Source organism: Coregonus clupeaformis, chromosome 11 (genome assembly GCF_020615455.1).
Source record: "Coregonus clupeaformis isolate EN_2021a chromosome 11, ASM2061545v1, whole genome shotgun sequence".
Classification (NCBI taxonomy): Eukaryota; Metazoa; Chordata; class Actinopteri; order Salmoniformes; family Salmonidae; genus Coregonus; species Coregonus clupeaformis.
In genome coordinates, this window is record NC_059202.1 from 47,844,573 (window position 1) to 47,864,980 (window position 20,408).

The window sequence follows — 20,408 nt, forward strand, 5'->3', positions numbered from 1 at the left end:
ATCGTGAGATTTTGAGTGAAAACCTCCTTCCATCAGCAAGGGCATTGAAGATGAAACGTGGCTGGGTCTTTCAGCATGACAATGATCCCAAACACACCGCCCGGGCAACGAAGGAGTGGCTTCGTAAGAAGCATTTCAAGGTCCCGGAGTGGCCTAGCCAGTCTCCAGATCTCAACCCCATAGAAAATCTTTGGAGGGAGTTGAAAGTCCGTGTTGCCCAGCGACAGCCCCAAAACATCACTGCTCTAGAGGAGATCTGCATGGAGGAATGGGCCAAAATACCAGCAACAGTGTGTGAAAACCTTGTGAAGACTTACAGAAAACGTTTGACCTGTGTCATTGCCAACAAAGGGTATATAACAAAGTATTGAGAAACTTTTGTTATTGACCAAATACTTATTTTCCACCATAATTTGCTAATAAATTCATTAAAAATCCTACAATGTGATTTTCTGGAATTTCTTTTCTCATTTTGTCTGTCATAGTTGACGTGTACCTATGATGAAAATTGCAGGCCTCTCATCTTTTTAAGTGGGAGAACATGCACAATTGGTGGCTGACTAAATACTTTTTTCCCCCACTGTAAATGCCAGATTTGCTCAAGTAGGCTAATTCTGTCTCATATCAGGAGACAATAGATCGAGACCCTGGCTATAGCCTAGGCTTCAGCAACTGCAACTGAAGATAAGACGTTTTGGCAATCAATCAGCTATTGGGCACCCTGATTAAAACGCTCATTCGGGCCTAAACTATACTCAACGAAAATATAAACGCAACAATTTCAACGATTCTACAGAGTTACAGTTCATATAAGGACATCAGTCAATTTAAATTAATTAATTGCACCCTAATCTATGGATTTCACATGACTGGGCAGAGGCACAGCCATGGGTGGGCCTGGGAGGGCATAGGCCCACCCACTGGGGAGCCAGGCCCAGCCAATCAGAATTCGTTTCCCCCCACAAAAGGGCTTTATTACAGACAGAAATACTCCTCAGTTTCATCAGCTGTCCAGGTGGCTGGTCTCAGACGATCCCGCAGGTGAAGAAGCCGGATGTGGAGGTCCTGGGCTAGCATGGTTACACGTGGTCTGCAGTTGTGAGGCCGGTTGGATGTACTGCCAAATTCTCTAAAACGACATTGGATGGGGCTTATGGTGGAGAAATGAACATTCAATTCTCTGGCAACAACTCTGGTGGACATTCCTGCAATCAGCAAGCCAATTGCATGCTCCCTCAAAACTTGGGACATCTGTGGCATTGTGTTGTGTGACAAAACTGCACATTTTTAGAGTGGCCTTTTATTGTCACCAGTACAAGGTGCACCTGTGTAATGATCATGCTGTTTAATCAGCTTCTTGAAAAGCCACACCTGTCAAGTGGATAGATTATCTTTGCAAAGGAAAAATGCTCACTAACAGGAATTCAAACAAATGTGTGCACAGAATTGGAGAGAAATAGGCTTTTTGTACATATGGAAAATGTCTGAGATGTTTTATTTCAGCTCAAGAAACATGGGACCAACACTTTACATGTTGCGTTTATATTTGTGTTCAGTATATAATCTAATTTGACACAGCTGTTCATATTTTAGCTCACTGGGCCGCTGCACCTGGTAGAGAAATCAGTCACTTAATAGAGGGAATATCTCAGGTGCTCTCTTTGCGCCATCTGCATCACTTTGGCTGCGTTTACACAGGCAGCCCAATTATGATATTATTTCCACTAATTGGTCTTTTGACCAATCAGAACTTTTTACATCAGATATTTTTCAAAGCTGATCTGATTGGTCAAAAGACCAATTAGTTGAAAAAATATTAAAGCATGCCTGTATAAAAAGCAGCCTCTCATAATAATATATAATATGCCATTTAGCAGACGCTTTTATCCAAAGCGACTTACAGTCATGTGTGCAAAAATTTTTACGTATGGGTGGTCCCGGGGATCGAACCCACTACCCTGGCGTTACAAGCGCCATGCTCTACCATGTGTCATCGCTGTCTAAACCCAAGCAAGCGGATAGCTGTGTGTGCTGGCGTGCAATATGATTTAATCAACCTAATAAATACTATTTTTAGACGAAACCAGGTGGACATAGGACACCCAATGTCTGAGAGAAAATTGTGGTTAGTTTAGAAAGGTCTAAAATTCGCTAGCATGCCAGTGCATTGAAAACCAGGTGGGCCATTATGCCTTTGTACTGTCACAGAAATTAGTTCCTTGAGGTTTTTATTATTAATTTGCACCACAGGAGGTTGGTGGTAATGGCTGGAGCTTTTAGGTGGAATGGTATCAAATACACCAAACACATAGCTTCCATGTGTTTTGATGCCATTCCATTTGCTCCGTTCCAGCCGTTATTATGAGCCGTCTTCCCCTCAGCAGGCTCCACTGAATGTTGCACTGTATTGTCATTCAATAGATATTCAAAGCACAGGCATTACAATGATTTAGCATATTAATTAGCTACAAATCCCTGAATTGGTTAGACTTAATTTATGCAATAAAGCATTTGCAAATTGCAATGGTTCCCTAAAAGCATCAGCACAGACTAGGCCCTATACTATAATGTGTTATCTTATTTAGTTGTTTATTTTTGTAATTGTATAACACTTCCCAAAGCTGAGATCTGCACATGTCTAGGCTGCCCTTCTCGCGGGCGTCACGCCCTCGCACTATCAGTAGCCTAGGCTATACCTTGCTCTCAACTCTGCATACTAGCATGAGATGAATCTTTCAACCGTTACACATGACGCTGGGCAGTTGTGGGCGATACTCTTCTTGCAGCTGGCTGGGCGACACTCCCGCAGCCTTATGCAACAGCGACCCTAAGCAGCGCACCGTTTTTAATGGTTTCTTTCTTTCATGCGACCGAAGAAGGACCGTTTAACGGGAGATTTCGACGATGAGTAGCTTTATGAATATGGCGTGTATTGGAGACTTTGACCCATTCACCGCTGCCATTCCAGCCACCAAAGTTGAGCTCACGGTGTCCTGTAGGTGAGTAGAGGGGCACTTTTAGCATTCCCTTCGCATTGTTGTCAATTGAGTAACGGAATGCTTGCGGTATAGGCTAAGATTGTGGAGAACGGTGGATATGTTTGGTAAACTGCTAAATATAAATTGTTTAGTCTGAAATTAGTCAAGTTTTCAACACATTTCCGTCAAGCATTCTCGCACTAACGATTCCTTATTTTTGAGATTTGGTCAGAAAACTGACATCTATTAGGCAATAAACATTTCATTTAATCTATATATTTTTATTGAGTTTAATATTACCATTATCATGATAGTCCATTGCTTTACTGGCTGATCAATCACGGTTAGCCTACATTTGAGGGATGTTTAAATCAAGTTTATGACGGTGGAACGATGTGTGTGCTATTAGTGTTTCCTAACGTGACAGCTCGCGCTTACTTTTGTGCTCGGCTCCACTTAATTAACTAAACAAACCACCGTCCAGAAAATGCATGCTGCTGCTGAGAGATAATTGATGGATGCTTTACCATCTCTCCGGAGAGATGTGACTAACAGTCAGTTACAACTCTAGTAGCAAACAGCAGCTGGCTGGCTCGGGATCCTGAGTTGCGTAAGAGCCACGCGCCTCTGTCAGCCTGGGGTCTCCGCGGAGGTCCTTCTACCAGAGAGAGCTGATGCTCCGGCGGCTGGTCGGTCTCACAGTCAGTCACAACACTCACAGTGGAAATAATTTAACACACACACACACACACACACACACACAGAGACGTGGATTCTCCCAGTGCGGAGTTGGTGCACACCTGAGATTGTGGCGCTGAAGGTTGGAATTCCGATTCCGTCACTGTCTGCTTCAATGATGCTCAGTCTCCGATAACCGCTATTACAGCTTGTTTGATTAAGAGCCAGATCGCAATTTACTGGGAGGGAATAGTCCAAAATAGGGGAGGGTTGTCAAACTTTTATTTTTCTTTGTGGAGGGTTGTGTGTCTTTTGTTGGGCACCGGGGATGATAGTGCGTTTTTTTTCCCGGTTAACATTCGCTCTTTTGCAGGTTTGGGCTATATAATTTATTCCATCCTAGCCAAATTTCCTCATCTGGTTGCATGAGCCTCCCCTATATCAAGGTGTTTTGGTACTTATCTTATGCACTACGCTTTTCCATGTGGTAACTTTTACTATACCACAGGTCAGTAAAGTCTAGCTGTCTATCCTGCCCTCTATCCACCATTCACTGTGACAATAGTGGTAGGTGGATCGTTTGGCCAGATCTACAATAGGCTAAATAGCAATCATACTACATATAAAGGCATTCAAAGCTGCATCAATTTTCAATATGAATTGACAAGAACAAATGGGAATAAATGATAGGTAATGGACAGGCCAGGTGCATCATTGGGTATGAAAGAACAGTGAAGACATGAAACACACAGCTCAGAAAGCTCCCCTATTGATCTTGTTTAGGGACAATACAGTTATCCTACCTAGACTATAGAATGAATAATTGCATTATTGTTTTCAAGTGAGTACAAAATTATACTCTAGGCTGCAGTGAAAATGTAATTTGAATAACAGTGCAAAAGCCCTGTAATTTGAATGTTTCATTCGATTTGGATCCATTGTGGGTCTACTCTCGACAGTTAATAAGGTCTAGAAAGGCACAGTAGCAGGCCAGTCTGTGTATTTTACGTTCTGATACTGAATGCGCTGTCTGTTGCAGATCATCATTCTCCCAAGTCGTCCTATAATAATGTGGCCACATATGCTCTTGGCAGTTATTCAGGGAAGCTTAACATGCTCTGCCTCCTCTCCAATCCGTGCGGCTATTCCTCACGCACCTAGAACCTAATGCTTCAATATAGCCTAAATATTAATCATTTAACTTTTAAAATGCATTACCTTTCATATGTGGCATAAACACAACCAGTCACAATGTTTTAATCTGATTAGGCTACTTTAAAAGTATCCTGTAGGCATGTGCACGTTCATCCAAAATATAATTCCAGCATCCTCAAAATGGCTTGACATTAACCAGGTTTCCATCCAAACTTTTTATGCAGTAAAGTAGCCTCCATGTCGGATAAAAAAATGTCACGACATGGAGTTGCATGCAGTTTATTAGACTACAGATGAAATAAATGATGATGAACTTCACAGGGTGGTGAAAGTGCACAGTGATGAGGTTGATGCTCGTTTCAATAAATATGGAGGGTCTTATTCTTGTGACATGATGATCGATGCTTGGTTGCCATTTGACAAATAAAAATAATGTATTTTGTCCAAAGTAATCAGATACAGTGCAGGCTATACCTGTATCTGCAATCTGTTGGCTAGAGCGCATGTGCCAATACCAGAGTGGGCACATTCGCTATACCTATGCAACATTTTTTGTGAGAAAAACCGTCGGTAGGAATAGAGTTGAAAATGCAATGGAAACCCATTTAAATTGTATTTTTTATTCGGTACATATGAATTTAACCTCAAGTTATTTTTATGTGTGCTATGTATTACGCACAGACTCTGCAATAAGTCAATTTGATGGAAACACAACTCTGATGGGAAAATGCACAAGGGTTTCCCTTAGCCGGTAGGCTAATTGCAGCTTTTGGCCAATAAAAAAATTAAAAGCCAATAAATAAAATTGTAGCAAGCCAAATTGTCCAGGAGAGACTGGGTGTTTCTCAATATGCATACCACTGTGCTCCACACTCTCATGCTCCGAGTGCATTCTCCGACCACGTTCTCTTGAGTACATTCCTGTGAGGACGAGAGTGTGGAGAACGCATAAAACATTACATTTGAGAAGCACTCACACTCCCCCTACTGTATTACCTCACGCTTCACCCCATTCACTGAACCTTCTTCCAGCCAGGACAATTGCAACAATAGACGAAACAAGATATACACAAAGCAAAAGTTTTACTTCATAATTATCAGCTAGATATGTGAATCGTAAATATCTAGCTAGCCAGCTAGTTAAACAGGCAAAAATGACATAAAACTAATGTTATGCAAAGTAGATGTAAATTTTTAATGGGTAGCTACCAATTCTTCGTGGGTAGCTAGCTAGCCAGTCAGCCCTATTGACTTACTATGGACATACCCATTCACTGAACCATCTTCCAGCCAGGACAACAATGGCAATAGAGATTAAACAAGATATACACAAAGCAACTGTTTTACTTCATAACTATCCGCTAGCTATATGTGAATCGTAATAATGTAGCTAACCAGATAGTTTAACAGGCAAAAATGACCTAGATGTAAATTATTTGTGGGTAGCTAGCTAACAATTATTTGTGGCTATCGGGCTAGATAACAGTACAAAAAAAAAAAAATGTATGCACTCACTAACTGTAAGTCACTCTGGATAAGAGCGTCTGCTAAATTACTAAAATGTAAATGTAAATGTAGTAGCTATCCAGTTAGCCCTATTGACTTATTATGGGCGTGCGATCTACGGTACGTAGGCAGGTAAACACGCCAAAATTAACACAGCATGTATTTATCAAAGTATCAAGATGAAATATTGTAGTCAGGCACAGGGGTGCAACTTTGGTTTTAGAAGTGGGGGGGGACATAATTATATATATTTTATAAATCCAGTCGGATAAACACTCCAAACAGCCTACCCGACCGCTCGGAGGCATCCGCATGGTTCTAAAGCACACCGTTGCCTCGTTTTGAATCACATTCCAATTATAAAACTGAGGGGGACAAAAATGAAATTTCAGAATGTGGGGGGGACATGTCCCACCCCCCATCCCCAGTGAAAGTTGCGCCCCTGGTCAGGCAACATATGAGGTGTGAATAGGCAACGTTTCATTCTGAAGTCGGTGTGTATTTTCTCTGGCTTCAGCTCAAATAATGGTTTCAAGATATTTATTTCCGTGGTTGCGTCATATTTCTTTGCATACCTTCCGTTGAAGCTTGCATCGATGCATGCTTCAAAATATGTACAAATGGAATACGCATTCGAGAAGTGCCCTCCGTGCTCCTTTTCGCATACTTTGATTTGAACTCATACTCTGACCCTCCCATGCTCCAATTTGCATGCTCAGAGCACGGTAGAATGCATTTTGAGAAACACCCACTATCTGTCACAGCCTACACCCCAAATTCGCATTTCAGCACCATTCTCTTATGCTTTGCATGCACTTGAGCCTGCTGCTTTGCTTAGGAAAGAGCGAGCGAGAGAGGAGCCATGGCCACTGTTGATTGTGAAGATGGAGGCTTTTTTCATTGAAGTAAAACAAAAGTTAGAGGAAAAATAGAATGCCTGTAGTGAAAAGCCTACAAGGGGAATTTTAATGTTTTCATATTGTAGTGGAAGATGAGAAGAACGTTGGCATGGCCAAATGCAGGCTACTGTGCAACTCCCTATTCAAGTAGGATGCAATTTGGGAACATACATGTATTTATAATCATTTGTTTTATTATTGTGTATTGCCTATTAAATGAAACCAGTTTGTTTAATATGCAAAACCTGTTTTGTTTAATTCTGTTGAGACATTTTCATTGGCTAAATTATATTCAATCTGTCTTTTTAATTGTGTGCTCCATATTTAGTTTAAGATGGGTTATAAGTTGTAAAATAAGTAACATTAGCCTATTTCTGTCATTTGTTGGGTAGGGTAGGCACTTACCTTTGTTGGTAATTGCTGCAATATAGCCTGTTCAGAACATTTGTGAGGGTTTAAACCATATTTCATTCTGTTTTCTTTGGCCAATTATGTTCCAACTGTAATGCTGTGTTTGCTGCAATATAATAGCCTGCTCCTATAGTCCCTATAAACAATTGCTTGATTTACTTTTGATATTGTCCTAATAAAGTTTAAAGCTTTTGTGATGGTGTGGTGTGGCTATTATTAAGCTTTAGCTACTGCAGGCCTATGATATGAAGGCAGTGCGCACCAGCTCTCCAACTGACTCCAACAGTTGAACTTGAGGTGAGGAAGGATGTTTCAGGTCTACCAGTTACTCCTATAATCTAGCAATATAATGCTTATCTTTATACAAAATATTAGGATTAGAAATTAACAAATTAACCTCCTTCTGCAAGTCTGTCTGTATAGCAGACGCAGTAGCCATCTGACATAGAGATATGCCGGCGACATACATTTCTTTCTCTCTCTATCTCTCGGGATAGGCCTAAGCTTCTCTTCCTTATTTTTTTATATACACAGTGCCTTCGGAAAGTATTCAGACACCTTCACTTTTCCCACATTTTGTTACATTACAGCCTTATTCTAAGATTTATTAAATACATATACAGTACCAGTCAAAAGTTTGGACACCTACTCATTCAAGGGTGTTTCTTTATTTGTACTATTTTTTACATTGTAGAATAATAGCGAAGACATCAAAACTATGAAATAACACATATGGAATCATGTAGTAACCAAAAAAGTGTTAAACAAATCAAAATATATTTTATATTTGAGATTCTTCAAATAACCACAGTTTGTCTTGATGACAGCTTTGCGCACTCTTGGCATTTTCTCAACCAGCTTCACCTGGAATGCTTTTCCAACAGTCTTGTTAAGTTCCCACATATGATGAGCACTTGTTGGCTGCTTTTCCTTCACTCTGCCGTCCAACTCATCCCAAACCATCTCAATTGGGTTGAGGTCGGGGGATCTGATGCAGCACTTAATCACTCTCCTTCATGGTATAATAGCTCTTACACAGCCTGGAGGTGTGTTAGGTCATTGTCCTGTTGAAAAACAAATGATAGTCCCACTAAGCCCAAACCAGATGGGATGGTGTATCGCTGCAGAACGCTGCGGTAGCCATGTTGGTTAAGTGTGCCTTGAATTCTAAATAAATCACACAGTGTCACCAGCAAAGCATCCCCACACCATAACACCTCCTCCTCCATGCTTTACGGTGGGAAAAACACATGCAGAGATCATCTGTTCACCCACACCGCGTCTCACAAAGCCACGGCGGGCTATCTTCTGTATACCTTGTCACAACACAACTGATTGGCTCAAACGCATTAAGAAGGAAATACATTCCACAAATTAACTTTTAAGAAGGCACACCTATTAATTGAAATGCATTCCAGGTGACTACCTCATGAATCTGGTTGAGAGAATGCCAAGAGTGTGCAAAGCTGTCATCAAGGCAAAGGGTGGCTATTCTCAAATATGAAATAGATGTTTACATTTTACATTTACGTCATTTATCCAGAGCGACTTACAAATTGGTAGATGTTGATTTGTTTAACACTTTTTTGGTTATTACATGATTCCATTTGTGTTATTTCATAGTTTTGATGTCTTCACTATTATTCTACAATGTAAAAAAAAAAAAAAAACCTTGAATGAGTAGGTGGGTCCAAACTTATGACTGGTAGTGTATATACACACATATATATTTTTTATATTATTATCATACAGTGGACACCTAAGCCTAAAGGCCTATACATGCAATGGCCTGATGCATTTAGTGCTCAAATCTCTGACAGCTGAACAGTGAGGTGGACAATCATTGTTTTAGGAAAGTAGCCTAAAAAACAAAACAAATAGGCTATAAAGCTTTGCATATGCTACACATTGAAACACAAGGAATAGTGTTTTTGTAATTTGTTATAGGCTCATTTGGCCAATATCCCTCGTTTATTGATCGCGCTGGCTGCGCCAAGTCAGATCTGAATGCATATTGGATGTCTGGTAAATTTCTTCCAGGTCACGTTGTCGGGCGCCAAATTTTCTTTGGCAAGTGCGCCAGTCGTGTGTTACTTTGATTATGCCTGCACATCATGGTTCACCAGCAGCCCCAAACATCTAAAGAATAAGATATAGATTAGGGTTGAATATTTTCTGTGTATTTTACAAATGTTCCATTCTGAGAATAATCACTTTTCTCCCCAAACCGTAAGTGTCATTCTAAAGCATACAGTATGTCTGGATTTGATTAGAGCTTTGATCAGCATGAAAATTAAAGTCTGATGCTACCTGAGCCTGATGAGCCATACATCAAATACATGTTATAATCCTTACATTAAATACATTTTATGAGCCCAAGCCCAAAAAAGGCCAAATTATCATTATCTTCTTATTTTATTTATTTTTTACCAATACATAAACTATGAGAGGCTACCACACATTACCCACGACAGAAAAACATAAAAGCCCATAGATGTAGCTATGCTCTCCTGGGTAAGTAAATGAAAAAAGCTCCAGTAAGCTAATCTTTTTGCGTGTGGACTCTATTACTGTATTGTACTGTATGCGTTCTTTTATCTGTTTTTTGAAACTGGTTTTATTGCTAACTTGAGTTACCTGGGGTGGCAAAGTTCGATGTAGTCATAGCTCTATTTAATACTGTGCGTTTCCCAGCCTCTGTTCTGGATGTGGGGACTGTGAAGAAACCTCTGGTTGCATGTCTTGGGTTGTACTGATGAGTGTCCGAACTGTGTGCCAACTGCTTGAACAGACAGTTCGGTACCTTCAACACACCAATACTTCGCACAAAGACCAATAGGGATGCAGTCAATCTCGCCTCAACTTTGAGCCATGAGAGACTGACATGCATGTTACTGACTCTTTCCCTCCATGTACATCTAAGTGTAATACATGCTGCTTTGTTCTGGACCAACTGCAATTTACCTATGTCCTTCTTTGCTGCACATGACCACACAGCTGGCCAGTAGTCCAGGTGCGACAAAACTAGGGCCTGTAGGACCTGTCTGGTCGACTGAGATGTCAAGAAGCAAGACCCTGTCATGGACAGACCTCTTCCTATTTTAGCAACCATTGAGTCTATGTTTTGACCATGACAGCTTGCTATCTAGGGTTACACCCAGAAGTTTAGTCTCCTCAACTTGCTCAATAGCCACATTATTCAATAATGGATCTAAACGAGGTTTAGAATTAAGCGAGCGATTTGTCCCAAAAATTATGCTTTTAGTTTTTGAGATATTTAGCAACAGCCTATTGCTAATTACCCATTCTAAAACTAACTGGATCTCTATGTTAAGTGTCTCAAAAAGTATTTGATCCCCTGCTGATTTTGTACGTTTGCCCACTGACAAAGACATGATCAGTCTATAATTTTAATGGTAGGTTTATTTGAACAGTGAGAGATAGAATAACAACAACAAAATCCAGAAAAACGCATGTCAAAAATGTTATAAATTGATTTGCATTTTAATGAGGGAAATAAGTATTTGACCCCTCTGCAAAACATGACTTAGTACTTGGTGGCAAAACCCTTGTTGGCAATCACAGAGGTCAGACGTTTCTTGTAGTTGGCCACCAGGTTTGCACACATCTCAGGAGGGATTTTGTTCCACTCCTCTTTGCAGATCTTCTCCAAGTCATTAAAGGTTTTGAGGCTGACGTTTGGCAGCTCGAACCTGCAGCTCCCTCCACAGATTTCTGTAGGATTAAGGTCTGGAGACTGGCTAGGCCACTCCAGGACCTTAATGTGCTTCTTCTCGAGCCACTTCTTTGTTGCCTTGGCCGTGTGTTTTGGGTCATTGTCATGCTGGAATAGCCATCCACGACCCATTTTCAATGCCCTGGCTGAGGGAAGGAGGTTCTCACCCAAGATTTTACAGTACATGGCCCCGTCCATCGTCCCTTTGATGCAGTGAAGTTGTCCTGTCCCCTTAGCAGAAAAACACCCCCAAAGTATAATGTTTCCACCTCCATGTTTGACGGTGGGGATGGCATTCGTCCTCCTCCAAACACGGCGAGTTGAGTTGATGCCAAAGAGCTCGATTTTGGTCTCATCTGACCACAACACTTTCACCCAGTTCTCCTCTGAATCATTCAGATGTTCATTGGCAAACTTCAGACGGGTCTGTATATGTGCTTTCTTGAGTAGGGGGACCTTGCGGGCGCTGCAGGATTTCAGTCCTTCACGGCGTAGTGTGTTACCAATTGTTTTCTTGGTGACTATGGTCCCAGCTGCCTTGAGATCATTGACAAGATCCTCCCGTGTAGTTCTGGGCTGATTCCTCACCGTTCTCATGATCATTGCAACTCCACGAGGTAAGATCTTGCATGGAGCCCCAGGCCGAGGGAGATTGACAGTTATTTTGTGTTTCTTCCATTTGCGAATAATCGCACCAACTGTTGTCACCTGCTCCCCAAGCTGCTTGGCGATGGTCTTGTAGCCCATTCCAGCCTTGTGTAGGTCTACAATCTTTTCCCTGACATCCTTGGAGAGCTCTTTGGTCTTGGCCATGGTGGAGAGTTTGGAATCTGATTGATTGCTTCTGTGGACAGGTGTCTTTTATACAGGTAACAAACTGAGAATAGGAGCTCCTAATTACATTACATTTTAGTCATTTAGCAGACGCTCTTATCCAGAGCGACTTACAGTTAGTGCATACATTATTTTATATTTATCATACTGGCCCTCCGTGGGAATCGAACCCACAACCCTGGCGTTGCAAACGCCATGCTCTACCAACTGAGCTACATCCCTGCCGGCCATTCCCTCCCTTACCCTGGACGACGCTGGGCCAATTTTGCGCCGCCCCATGGGTCTCCCGGTCGCGGCCGGCTACGACAGAGCCTGGATTCGAACCAGGATCTCTAGTGGCACAGCTAGCCTTAGACCACTGCGCCACTTTGGAGTCCAATCTCAGCTCGTTACCTGTATAAAAGACACCTGAGAGCCAGAAATCTTTCTGATTGAGAGGGGGTAAAATACTTATTTCCCTGATTAAAATGCAAATCCATTTATAACATGTGTTTTTCTGGATTTTTTTGTTGTTATTCTGTCCCTCACTGTTCAAATAAACCTACCATTACAATTATAGACTAATCATTTCTTTGTCAGTGGGCAAACGTACAAAATCAGCAGGGGATCAAATACTTTTTTCCCTCACTGTACTTAGAAAGAGGGGCGCTGTTTCGCTCGCTCGGATGCTTTAACTGAGATTGATATGTCTTGCTGTTGGCTCGTGTCTCGTCAAATAAATGACCAATATTTCAATATTTTATTTGGACGGGCAAGGAGGTACGGTAGGGCGGGCCAGGCCCCCAAGGCCCGCCCATAATGCCGGCCATGGCCTAAACTTAATGTTTTAACCCTATCCTAAACCTTAACCCTTATCTTAACCATTCGGAATGAGTGCCTAAACTTAACCCTTAACTTGGACATTTGAGAAATGGTTCGATATAGAGCAGCAGGGTGTCAAAAACACTGACGTTTGGAGCAGCTTCAAAATTGTACATTTGGAGAAACATGGAGAAACTTCTAATTCTGCAGCGAGACAGTGAGAGCTTGGTGTACAGTGCCTTCAGAAAGTATTTATACCCCTTGACTTATTCCACATATTGTTGTGTTACAGCCTGAATTAAAAATGGATTACATCTTTTTTTTTGATCTCACCCATCTACACAATACCCCATAATGACAATGAAAACATGTTTTTAGACATTTTTTCAAATTTATTGAGAATGAAATACAGATATCTAATTTACTTAAGTATTCATGTTAATACATGTTAGATTCACCTTTGGTGGTGATTACAGCTGTGAGACTTTCTGGGTAAGTCTCTAAGAGCTGTGCACACCTGGATTGTACAATATTTGCACATTATTATTAAAAAAATTCTTCAAGGTCTGTCAATTTGGTTATTGATCATTGCTAGGCAACCATTTTGAAGCCTTGCCATATATTTTCAAGCAGATTTAGGTCAAAATTGTAACACAGCTACACAGGAACATTCACTGTCTTCTTGGTAAGCAATTTGTGTAAATTTGGCCTGTGTTTTAGATTATTGTCCTTCTGAAAGGTGAATTAATCTCCCAGTGTCTGGTGAAAAGCAGACTAAACCAGGTTTTCCTCAAGGATTTTGCCTGTGCTTAGCTCCATTCCATTTCTTTGCCTTGTTGCAAACAGGATGCACGTTTTTGAATATTTGTATTCCGTACAGGCTTCCTTCTTTTCACTCTGTCAATTCGGTTAGTATTGTGGAGTAATTACAATGTTGTTGATCCATCTTCAGTTTTCTCCTATCACATCCATTAAAGTCTGTAGCTGTTTTAGTCCGGATGCTGGAAATACGTATTTTCCGGATGTTGAAATCAGGCTCATTTTTGGTTCTGAATGAAAGTTAAAAAATAAGTAATTTATAGACGTCTATGTTTGGGCCAAATCAAGGCTGGTCCAGACCAGATAAAATCTGAACCAGACATAGACGTACATGATTGGTTCAGATTAGGTCCGGACCGGACCAAAAACGAATATCCGTGGATGTGGAAATCAAGGCCGGTCCAGACTGCACCAAAAAAAGATGTCCAAAAGGCGTCAGCCCGTGCTTACTGAGGTGTAGCCTACAGTGTTGCCTGAAATTGAATTTTATGAATGCCCAACTATGTGGTAAGCCTACCGTTTGTAAAACACCAAAAAAATATATCTGAAAGACGTCAGCTCGTGCTTACTGGGGTGTAGCCTACCAATGGTCCTCTGTAGCTCAGCTGGTAGCCTACCAATTGTCATTGTTTTTGGGCAGAAAAATGTGAGGTTTTATGTGTTGTTGGAGGTGCGTCTTGGTCAGTTTAGCTCAGAAAATGCCGCCCTCGTCAATCTGCTGCCATAGGCGGCTGCCTAATGAGCGGGCCGGCCGTGGGTGCCCTCATTTGCGAGGCATTGGAAAACATCCCTGGTCTTTGTGGTTAAATCTGTGTTTGAAATTCACTGCTCGACTGCGGGACCTTACATATAATTGTATGTGTGGGATACAGAGATGAGGTAGTCATTCAAAAATCATGTTAAATACTATTATTGCACACAGAGTGAGTCCTTGCAACTTATTATGTGACTTGTTATGCAAATTTCTACTCCTGAATTTATTTAAGCTTGCCATAACAAAGGGGTTGAATACTTATTGACTCAAGACATTTCAGCTTTTTATTTTCAAATAATTTGTAAAAATGTAGAAAAACATCATTCCACTTTGACATTATGGGGTATTGTGTGTAAGCCAGTGATGACAACATCTCAATTTTATTTAATTTTAAATTCAGGTTGGAACACAACAAAATGTGAGAAAAGTCAAGACGCGTGAATACTTTCTGAAGGCACTGTATGTGCTCAAGAGACTTTGGGCTTCAGGGTCTTTCAGATGAAAAGAGCTTTGATTCTTTCTTAAGAAAGTTTTCATAAGAAGTGGCACAGGCCAGCTCAGATTTATCCACTTGTACACTGAAAAGAAAATTGCCACCCAGTGTTCTCACTATCGCCCTCTATCTTTGATAAACACAAATATTAAACTGTTTTCCAAAAGGTTGTTGTCCCGTCTCGAGACTTACCTTAAGTATATTTGTTAAAAAACGTTTATCCTAGGATAACCTCCATCGACTATTACGTATCTTAAATGCTTCATCAGAAACAACAGGTCTTTGGGCTGTTTTATCTCTTAATGCAGAAAAAGCTTTTGCTAGACTAGGATGGTCTGTCTTGGAACATATTGGAATTGGCTCTAATTTCATTAATATGATTAAAATACTATATGCCAATCCCTCAGCTGTAGTTATAACAGGCAATATCTGCTCTGCTCCATTCAGAATAGGGTTTAATATTTTCCTGGTATTTTACAAATGTTCCATCCCGAGAATAAATCACTTTTCTCCCGGGTAACTGGGTATTTTCCACCAAAACCGTAAGTTTCATTCAAAAGTGTGTGTGTGTATATATATATATATATATATATATATATATATATATATATACAGTGGGGAGAATAGAGTATTTGATACACTGCCGATTTTGCAGGTTTTCCTACTTACAAAGCATGTGGAGGTCTGTAATTTCTATCATAGGTACACTTCAACTGTGAGAGACCGAATCCAGAAAATCACATTGTATAATTTTTAAGTAATTAATTTACATTTTATTGCATGACATAAGTATTTGATACATCAGAAAAGCAGAACTTAATATTTGGTACAGAAACCTTTGTTTGCAATTACAGAGATCATACGTTTCCTGTAGGTCTTGACCAGGTTTGCACACACTGCAGCAGGGATTTTGGCCCACTCCTCCATACAGACCTTCTCCAGATCCTTCAGGTTTCGGGGCTGTCGCTGGGCAATACGGACTTTCAGCTCCCTCCAAAGATGTTCTATTGGGTTCAGGTCTGGAGACTGGCTAGGCCACTCCAGGACCTTGAGATGCTTCTTACGGAGCCACTCCTTAGTTGCCCTGGCTATGTGTTTCGGGTCATTGTCATGCTGGAAGACCCAGCCACGACCCATCTTCAATGCTCTTACTGAGGGAAGGAGGTTGTTGGCCAAGATCTCGCGATACATGGCCCCATCCATCCTCCCCTCAATATGGTGCAGTCGTCCTGTCCCCTTTGCAGAAAAGCATCCCCAAAGAATGATTTTTCCACCTCCATGCTTTACGGTTGGGATGGTGTTCTTGGGGTTGTACTCATCCTTCTTCTTCCTCCATACACGGCAAGTGGAGTTTAGACCAAAAAGCTCAATTTTTGTCTCATCAGACCACATGACCTTCTCCCATTCCTCTTCTGGATCATCCAGATGGTCATTGGCAAACTTCAGATGGGCCTGGACATGCGCTGGCTTGAGCAGGGGGACCTTGCGTGCGCTGCAGGATTTTAATCCATGATGGCGTAGTATGTTACTAATGGTTTTCTTTGAGACTGTGGTCCCAGCTCTCTTCAGGTCATTGATCAGGTCCTGCCGTGTAGTTCTGGGCTGATCCCTCACCTTCTAATTGCGCCAACAGTTGTTGCCTTCTCACCAAGCTGCTTGCCTATTGTCATGTAGCCCATCCCAGCCTTGTGCAGGTCTACAATTTTATCCCTGATGTCCTTACACAGCTCTCTGATCTTGGCTATTGTGGAGAGGTTGGAGTCTGTTTGATTGAGTGTGTGGACAGGTGTCTTTTATACAGGTAACGAGTTCAAACAGGTGCAGTTAATACAGGTAATGAGTGGAGAACAGGAGGGCTTCTTAAAGAAAAACGAACAGGTCAGTGAGAGCCGGAATTCTTACTGGTTGGTAGGTGATCAAATACTTATGTCATGCAATAAAATGCAATTTAATTACTTAAACATTTTGTTTTAGATTCCGTCTCTCACAGTTGAAGTGTACCTATGATAAAAATTACAGACCTCTACATGCTTTGTAAGTAGGAAAACCTTCAAAATCGGCAGTGTATCAAATACTTGTTCTCCCCACTGTATATATAGAGTACCAGTCAAAAGTTTGGACACTTCATTCAAGGGTTTTTCTTTATTTTTACTATTTTCTACCTTATAGAAAAGTAGTGAAGACATCAAAACTATAAAATAACACATGGAATCATGTAGTAACCAAAAAAGTTTTAAAATCAAAACATATTTTTGTCTCCTTTGCCTTGACAGCTTTGCACACTCTTGGCATTCTCTCAACCAGCTTCACATGGAATGCTTTACAGTTTTGAAGGAGTTCCCACATATGCTGAGCACTTGTTGGCTGCTTTCCCTTCACTCTGCGGTCCGACTCATCCCAAACCATCTCAATTGGGTTGAGTTTGGGGGATTGTGGAGGCCAGGTCATCTGATTTGCAGCACTCCATCACTCTCCTTCTTGGTAAAATTGCCCTTACACAGCCTGGAGGTGTGTTGGGTCATTGTCCTGTTGAAAAACAAATTATTGTCCCACTAAGCCCTAACCAGATGGGATGGCGTATCGCTGCAGAATGCTGTGGTAGCCATGCTGGTTAAGTGTGCCTTGAATTCTAAAGAAATCACAGACAGTGTCACCAGCAAAGCACCATCACACCTCCTCCACCTTGCTTCACGGTGGGAACCATACATTCAGAGATCATCCGTTCACCTACTCTGCGTCTCACAAAGACACGGCGGTTGGGACCAAAAATATCAAATTTGGACTAATCAGACCAAAGGACAGATTTCCACCAGTCTAATGTCCATTGCTCGTGTTTCTTGGCCCAAGCAAGTCTCTTCTTCTTATTGGTGTCCTTTAGTAGTGGTTTCTTTGCAGCAATTCAACCATGATGGCCTGATTCACAGTCTCCTCTGAACAGTTGATGTTGAGATGTGTCTGTTTCTTGAACTCTGTGAAGCATTTATTTGGGCTGCAATCTGAAGTGCAGTTATTCTAATGAATTTATCCTCTGCAGCAGAGGTAATTCTGGGTCTTTCTTTCCTGTGACGGTCCTCATGAGAGCCAGTTTCATCATAGCGCTTGATGTTTTTTGCGACTGCACTTGAAGAAACTTTAAACGTTTTTGAAATGTACTGTATTGACTGACCTTCATGTCTTAAAGTAATGATGGACTGTCGTTTCTCTTTGCTTATTTGAGCTGTTCTTGCCATAATATGGACTTGGTCTTTTACCAAATAGGGCTATCTTCTGTATACCACCCCTACCTTGTCACAACACAACTGATTGTCTCAAACGCATTAAGAAGGAAATAAATTCCACAAATGAACTTTTAAGAAGGCACACCTGTTAATTGAAATCCATTCCAGGTGACTACCTCATAACGCTGGTTGAGTGAATGTCAAGAGTGTGCAAAGCTGTCATCAAGGCAAAGGGTGGCTACTTTGAAGAATCTCAAATATAAAATATATTTGGACTTGTTTAACACTTTTTTGGTTACTACATGATTCCATATGTGTTGTGTCATAGTTTTGATGTCTTCGCTATTGTTCTACAATGTAGAAAATAGTAAAAATAAAGAAAAACCCTTTAATGAGTAGGTGTGTCCTAACTTTTGACTGGTATAAACGCATCATGTAAAGTGTTGGTTTCATGAGCTGAAATAAAAGATCCCATAAATGTTCCATACACAGAAAAAACTTATTTTTCTCCAATTTTGTGCACAAATTTGCCAAGATAATTCATCCACCTGACAGGTGTGGCATATACAGAAGCTGAGTAAACAGCATTATCATTACACACGTGCACCTTGTGCTGGGGACAATAAAAGGCCAATCTAAAATATGTAGTTTTGTCACACAACACAATGCCACAGATGTCTAAAGTTTTGAGGGAGCGTGCAATTGTCATGCCTACTGCAGGAATGTCCACCAGAGCTGTTGCCAGAGAATTGAATGTTCATTTCTCAACCATAAGCCACCTCCTACGGCATTTTCAAGAATTTGGCAGTACGTCCACGTGTATGGCATTGTTTGGGCGAGTGCCCCATGGTGGTGGTGGGGTTATGGTATGGGCAAGCATAAGCTATGGACAATGAACACAATTGCATTTTATCGTTGGTAATTTAAATGCACAGAGATACCGTGACAAGATCCTGATGCCCATTGTCGTGCCATTCATCCGCCACGATCACCTCATGTTTCAGCATAACAATGCACTACCACATGTCGCTAGGAACTGTACACAATTCCTGGAAGCTGAAAATGTCCCAGTTCTTCCATGGCCTGCACCAGACATGTCACCCATTGAGCATATTTGGGATGCTCTGGATCGACGTGTACGACAGCGGGTTCCTTTTCCCGCCAATATCCAGCCCATACCTTTTTTTAAGGTATCTGTGACCAACAGATACGCATCTGTATTCTCAATGATGTGGAATCCATAGATTAGGGCCTAATGAATGTATTTCAATTGACTGGTTTCCTTATGTGAACTGTAACTCAGTAAAATCTTTGAAATTGTTGCATGTGCGTTTACATTTTTGTACTATTTTGAGTGCAATTTGAATGGAATTGATGAGAGATGAAGACTGCTCACGCATGCTCTGGTTTAAAGCAAAGATATTTGAGTGATAGGCTGTTTCAAAACTCTGCAGCTGCAATAAATAAATTAAATCTTTACAATAAAAAATTAAGGTGACCCCTGAAAGCCAAATGGAGATGTGTAAATTAGATCCTTATGTTCGGTCCTTATGTTACTGTAGCATAGGCTTTTCTGCAGCAAATGTAGGCCTACATTGATGAGATGATAGGTCTACATGCATTGTGAACTGCACTCCATACTGACATGAGCTGTCTGTCCCCACAATGAGCATTGATGATTGATCATGCAGATAGCAGAGAGAAGGCCATAGAGAAGCCATATTTAGACATCACACATCATTTCAGTTTCATTTCACAACATGCACCGGTTTCTCGCAGTTATTTATCCCGGGAAAAGGGAGTCGTTTTGGGCGGTAAATCTCGGTAACCGGGTTCCCGCCATTCATTCCTAGTTCAGAATCACTAGAAGCAGCAGACAAGGCGATCTGAGTTCTACTTTGCTATTTTTGTTATCCATGGAACCCCTGGCCCAGGCAATTGGTCAATCGAAGGAAATAACACACATTTCCCTCATCTACTGATAATTTCATCTAATTTATATGTAGACAATATTTTACTATATCTTGACAATGTATCTCAACCGCTCCCAAACGCATTGAAGATCATAGATAAATTCAGCTTCATCTGAAGTTATAAAATGTATCTAATCAAATCAGCATTACTGC

The 20,408-nt window shown here is 41.1% G+C and overlaps 1 protein-coding gene across 1 annotated transcript in view; it reads left to right on the forward strand.

Annotated features, from left to right (window-relative positions):
- Window positions 1-2,801: 2,801 nt before the first annotated feature.
- Window positions 2,802-20,408, forward strand: part of LOC121577177 (copine-8-like) — an 81,228-nt gene continuing 63,621 nt past the window's right edge. The window contains exon 1 of the mRNA XM_045223631.1: window positions 2,802-2,999. Within this exon, the coding sequence (XP_045079566.1) occupies window positions 2,905-2,999 (95 nt within the window). The 5' untranslated portion in view covers window positions 2,802-2,904. The remainder of the gene's footprint in view (window positions 3,000-20,408) is intronic.